The sequence below is a fragment of the Lycium barbarum genome, chromosome 8, assembly GCF_019175385.1.
Source record: "Lycium barbarum isolate Lr01 chromosome 8, ASM1917538v2, whole genome shotgun sequence".
Classification (NCBI taxonomy): domain Eukaryota; kingdom Viridiplantae; phylum Streptophyta; class Magnoliopsida; order Solanales; family Solanaceae; genus Lycium; species Lycium barbarum.
The window spans coordinates 2,023,652-2,030,454 of NC_083344.1; the positions used below are offsets into that span (position 1 = coordinate 2,023,652).

At 34.6% G+C, this 6,803-nt stretch overlaps 1 protein-coding gene across 1 annotated transcript; it reads left to right on the forward strand.

Annotated features, from left to right (window-relative positions):
- The first annotated feature begins 1,713 nt into the window (after positions 1 to 1,713).
- On the forward strand, positions 1,714 to 5,419 carry LOC132605649 (disease resistance protein RPP13-like). Its single transcript, XM_060318817.1, has 2 exons — positions 1,714 to 4,642; positions 5,162 to 5,419. The coding sequence occupies exon 1, from the start codon at positions 1,998 to 2,000 to the stop codon at positions 4,092 to 4,094; it is 2,097 nt and encodes a 698-aa protein (XP_060174800.1). The 5' UTR covers positions 1,714 to 1,997; the 3' UTR covers positions 4,095 to 4,642; positions 5,162 to 5,419.
- The last annotated feature ends 1,384 nt before the right edge of the window (positions 5,420 to 6,803 follow it).

Sequence of the window (6,803 nt, forward strand, 5' to 3'; positions counted from 1 at the left end):
TTTTTTTTGGTCTGGTAGATTTATTTAATTGGTACCCACTCACAATCCAACACTTGGTAATTTACCTGCATAATTAATCTCTTGATCTCAATCCATTTAAATAGTGCTTATATATTTATTATACCTGTGTGCATAGCACTTGTTCATAACCTCACTTGCCACACATAAAATATTATTTCCAGTCATCGTCGTCACACTTTTCTTCTTAAATCATCTCGGGACTCCATTTCTCGTATACACCGAATTCTTTTATTTTCATGTTTGACTATGACCAAAACTTATAGTCGGTACAATTTGCTCATGCTGGACGATTCGATTTCCTAGTCCAAAAATACAGGATATTATAGCTTGGACTGTATTTCATTTAAATAAATTTCGAACCTCGACGAAACTTATTTTCTTAGCTTTGTTTAACTTCTAATATTTATAACACATTTGTCCCATCAATACCGCCTATAAGGTTGAGGGATATCCTCGCTTCCGTTACTAATGTCATTTAACTCGCACGCTTTCCAACGCACGAAAATACGGGATGTAACAGATAACTCACCATTTGTTGTTGTATCTGCCTCAAATTTGTCTGCCCTAAACCTACCACCATCACAAATAGGGAGGAAACTGTTAATCTGCAACAGTTACATTCTTGTGACTTCTCACCCTTTCTGAAGAACTATATAAAAGAAATGGAAACTTTGGATAGAATCTTGTATCAATATATGATTATGATAAAGCCGGTTAGCATATTAATTTGGTTAGATGCAGAATGTGATTTCAAAGTTTTGAAAAAACATATGAAAAGTGAAAAGTTCAGAAGAATCAACGTTCAAAAAAAAAAAAAGCAAAGAGTGGGGAATGTGTGAGAAGTGTATCAGTTTCAAACCTGAAAACTGCAACCGGTTAGGATTTGAATCCGAATTAGAACTTATATTAAAAAAGACTTATTGTTAGGATAAAGAGACAGAGTTAAATATGGACCATGGCAGAAGCTTTTGCAGAAATTCAAAGTAGAAATCACGAAAGAAAATGTTTGAACTTCAAAGACAGCCTTACACTTACTTCATTGGCAGTCCTTAATTTACATAAATAATCTGCAGTTGAAGCAAGAAATTAGAATTTTCATGAATGTCCTGATTGTGATAAAAGCAAAAAAGTCACAGTGCATCCCAAATCTGCTAATCAAATCTCCTAGCTTTCAATGGTAATGCTTGAGATTGCTTAATTGATCTCAACTACAGCTTTGGATTAACTCACGAATAAGTATATTACACGAAAACCAAATTGAAATCCCTGTAACTGAAGCACGAAATTCGAAAAAAGAAAAAAAAACCCCATAAAGACAAAACCCAAAGGCACAATTCCATCTTTCCAAAACAACAAATCAAATCACCAGCTTTAATTTTTTGTTGTCTTTTATATTTTATTTTATTTTATTTTATTTATTAAATATGAATTTTCCAGTCATCACATCATGTGTTTGCCTCTCCTATTAAATATTATCAACAGACTAGAGCAATGCTAACTGATCGATGATTCCTGATAGCTTTGCCATTACATCAACTCTTATCATCAATACCATCTTTATCGTATATTTCTTTTTTCTGAATGTATCAAATGGTACACATTTCACTTTCATTGCTCTAATTTTTCTTTATCATTTTTCCCATCATTGTCCAAACGGAATTATTAGGTGGTGGACCACTGTATAACACATATAATTGTTACTTTTAACTTTTCCCCACATATATTTTTCCACAAGCCCCATGTTTATCTGTCGGATTTTTTATGCTTTAATCACATTATAAATGGACCATCTTAAACACTCAATTCATTAACACAAAAAAAGTATTCATTTCTTATCAAACTCACAATCAATAGCTTCAGTTTCTTCAACTTGATCTTAATTTTATCTCTATTTCTTCTGTCACTGTTTCTCTTTCTCCAGCTTCCTTCTAATCTTTTTTTTCAGCAGAGCATACCAAATATCAAGACTCTTGAAAATGGTTGATGCCTTTGTGTCATATGCAGTTCAAAAACTGGGGGATTTCCTCATACAGGAAGTTTCCCTGCGCAGAAGTCTGAGACAGGATGTGACGTGGCTGAGAAAGGAGCTGCTCTTCATGCAGTCTTTCCTCAAAGATGCAGAGCAAAAGCAAGTTGAAGATCATACAGTTCGACAATGGGTGTTTGAAATTAACGAGATTGCTGATGACTCTGTCGCTATACTGGAGACTTACAGCTTAGAGGCAGGTGAAGGTGATGGCGATGGACTTACTAATCGTCTGAAGGCTACTGAAGGTGATGGCGATGGACTTGCTAGTCGTCTGAAGGCTTGTGCTTGCATCTGCAGGAAGGAGACCAAATTCTACAACGTTAGCAAGGAGATCCAATCCCTCAAGCAGCGAATCAAGGATATCTCTTGCAAACGAGAGACTTATGGTATTAGAGATATCAATAATGTAGGAGAAGGACCAAATAATTATAGGCCAAACAGTCAGAGATCTGGCTTGAGGAGAACTACCTCCTATATGGATAAGCAGGATCAGATTTTTGTTGGCTTTGAGGATGTCATAGACAGATTGCTTGCTGAACTTGTCAAAGAAGAGCCACGCCGAACTGTCATCTCCATTTATGGCATGGGCGGGTTAGGCAAGACTACTCTTGCAAAACATCTCTACCACTCCCCTAGCCTAACCGGTATCTTCGATGCACGTGCTTGGGTTTGTGTTTCTCAACAGTATAACACCATGGATCTCCTCAAGGATATCATCAAATCCATCCAAGAATGTAACAGGGAAACTCTAGATTTGCTCGAAAGGATGACGATCAGAGATCTAGAAAAGCACCTTCGGAATCTACTGAAAGAGAAAAAATACCTTGTGGTGGTCGATGATGTATGGCAGAGAGAAGCATGGCAAAGTCTGGAAAGAGCACTTCCAAATAGCAATAATAGAAGCAGAGTTATTATTACCACCCGCAATGAGGATGTGGCCAAAAGAGCAGATGACAACGGTCTTCCCCATAACCTTCGTTTCCTAACAAAAGAAGAAAGTTGGGACCTCTTTTGCAGGAAATTACTCAGCGCTGAGGCAATGATCCCAACAATGGAAACGCTAGCTTGGGAAATGGTGCTCAAGTGTAGAGGCTTACCTCTTGCAATTGCTACACTAAGCGGGCTTCTTTCACATAAAAGGAGGCTAGAAGAATGGGAAAGGGTGAAGGAACACCTTTGGAGACGTGTGAAAGAGGACTTCATTGAAATCTCGGACATACTATCACTGAGCTACAATGATTTGCCAACTGTGCTCAAACACTGTTTTCTTTACTTGGGTATTTTTCCTGAAGATCGTCAGATTAATGCTGAAAACCTAATGTGGTTGTGGATGGCCGATGGATTGATACCAAGAGGAGAAGAAAGAATGGAGGATGTAGCTCAAGACTTCCTTAATGAGCTGATACGGCGAAGCTTGGTTCAAGTAGTAGACACGGTTTGGGAAGAAGTTATTGAATGTAGGATTCATGATCTACTTCGAGATCTTGCCGTACAAAAGGCATTGGAGGTAAACTTCTTTGACACTTTTGGTCCGAGAAAGCAGTCCATATCGTCCTCATGTCGCAGACATACCATCCATGGTCAAGGAGAAAGGTACCTCACTCTTGATTTTTCCAAATTGAAGTTAAGGTCAGTTACATTCTTTGATCAAGAAGGTCTTAAGCTGGATAGGATAAAGTTCCACAATATGTTCCAACATTTATATGTGCTATACTTGGAGAATGGTTATGACAGATTTACACTACCAGATGCCATAGGAAGTTTGTACAGCCTCAGATACTTAGGCTTTACAGGTAGTTGTGATATCCCCTCCTCCATAGGCAACCTCAAGAATTTACTGACACTCCGGGGAGACTCTGTTCGTGGTAGAGGCTTCTGCCGACTACCTCCTGAGACAGCTAACCTAGTAAATCTAAGACATTTAGACGTTCGATATTCAGAACCTCTGCAACATATAAATAAACTCACAAGTCTTCAAGTTCTTAGAGGCATTTGGTGTGATCAGTGGCGAGATGTTAACCCTGTTGATTTAGTCAATCTTTGAGAATTAAGAATGGATGAAATTATGGAATCTTACTCCCTAAACAACATTAGCAGCTTGAAAAACCTTAGCACTCTCCAATTGTGGTGTGCTGAATCATTCCCAGCCCTAGAATTTCTTAGTTCTTGTCAAAAGCTCCAGAAATTGTGGTTATATGGGAGAATAGAAAAATTGCCCCCGTCAAACCCATTTCCAAATTCAATCACAATGATGATCCTTGATAGGTCATTCCTCAAGGAAGATCCGATGCCTATTCTAGGAATGTTGCCAAACCTAAGGGATCTCCAATTAATATACGGAGCTTATTCAGGAAAAGAAATTACCTGCAGTGATAACAGCTTCAGTCAACTGGAGTTCCTTCATCTTGTTGGTCTTCTCCACCTAGAAAGATGGGATTTAGCCACAAGTGCAATGCCTTTGATTAAAGGTCTTGGTATCTTTGAATGTCCAAATCTAGAGATTCCAGAGAGAATGAAACACGTGGAGAAGTTGGAGAGATTTTGATGAAGCTTTTCAAGCATAATATGATATCCTCTTTCATAATAGCAGAGGTAACAAGATCCCAATCCCTAATGACCTATTTCTTTAATTGATTTTACTCATTCTGCCGCACATCTCTTAGTATTAGGTTTAATTTTTTTTTTACATCACCAACACTAATAAAAGTCAATTACATATAATTGGCTATAAGTAAATTAATTATGACTGATATTTTATCTTGTATGACAAAAGCAATTATTTTGATTTTCATGGGTATACTTTCCTAAAAAATGTTTGTTGGTGTTTAGTAGGTGAATGAAAATAACTGCGAAAACATATATCTTACAATTACAAATTAATAATAATAGCAAATTGGAGAGTTTCTTGATGAAAATTTAATACTAAAAATTATTAAAACTGTTTCAGTATTGGTTGGAGCAACTAATATGAAGTTAAATATAATTCTATAGAAAATAACTCTCACCATCAAGTGAACATTATAATTATTCTTTAATTTAGGTAATTGATAAATATGTTGTCTTTTATTGAATACTAATTATTATTTATGTCTTACAATTTGGGTGAAATAGGAGAAGCAACTAGCTGTTAGTGGAAAATAAAATGGCAGATGCGAGTATTGTTGTGAACCACTTGAAGACATTTCACATTGTAGAAGCATTAATCAGATTTCAGGATTATCAATGAGAGCTTATCTCAAACTTGAATATTTTGCTTTGGTTTTTGAGTGTTTAATTTCCTTTTATTTTTGGTTTTATTGAGTGTGTGGAATTGGTTTGAATAGAATTGTTTCTGGGATTCTATGCAAGAATGATTTTATGATGTTTTAATTAATTGTTCTGCAAATTGTGATGTTTTAATTAATTATTCTGCAAAATGGTAGAGATTCTTAGATGTTTCCATTACGGGTTATGTATTTGTTGAGGATTATGCTCTCAGCATGGGAAGATGATTCAGATATTGTTATCTATGAATAATATGTTGAGATTTATTAAACTTCCCCTGTTATTTAGTTATCGATTGTCTAATGAAGTTAATTATGATGTATTCTATGGGTTCGCTCTATTTCGGGGTAGTTGGATGATGGTCACTGCCATTGTCTGCCTCCGTTTCAATTTATTATGGGAGTCCACGAGGTGGTTTTTGGACCACGTTTTTCTTATATTTTTTCTAAATTATTTGGATTATAAATTATCATGACATAGTACTTTTTATGTACTTTATAAATATATAAATTTTATTTTTACCAACTTGAAAAATATATGTTAAAATTTACAATCAAAGTTATAAAGTTTGATCCTCGTAATCCGAAAAGGTTCACATACATTGAAATGGAGGGAGTAATAGTTGTTATGGGTTCAAATGAACCCGTAACTTTTAGCGTAGACCTAAATTTTCTATGTAAAATAGATTTCATTTTTGTAAATATTGAACTATGAACCCATAACTCAAATAAGATGATGGGTTTAGTAATTAAAACTTGAGTACTGAACCCATAAAATTAAAATCTTGAATCTGCTTTTAATCACTGCCCCTTACAATTTTAAGTCATAACCACTATAGTTATCTATATAAATATATAAAGGGAAAACAACTTCAAATGCCCACAGAAATTAAAATAATTATCCGTATACAGTAGCTACCCATTCGGCAATCATTATTACCCGAGTACCCAACTGACAAAAGAAGCTAAAGCATGTGTTCCCTTCATTCTACTGACATCTGGTAGTGCACTTGCACTTATTTCATTATTAATTGTTCAAAAAATGTACGTAGTTAGTTTGACTAGCGTTATGCATTTATGTTAACTTACGAATTTGTCTTCATTTGAAATGGGAGAAATTTTCCAAATAGTATTTATATGTTTTTTTTCCATTTACTTTTTGTCTCTTTCTATTTTATCTTTTTCCTTTTTTTTGTCTTTTGTTTTATATTTTCAAGGTTTTTAAAAAAAATACAATAACAAAAGTATTAGCTAATTATTTATACAACAGCAAAAATAACAACATACAGTGCACATCTAATTATTTATAGATTAATAAGAATATAAAAAAATTAATAATTCGATCACAACAAGAAGTAATTAAAAAATAATTAGACTAAAGTAACAAGCTTATTTATTAAAACCAAAGCTAATTGGAACATGTTTTTATGATTTCTTTATTTTAAAAATGCAAATAAAATGTATATCTAAAATAAGACTCTACTTTTTTG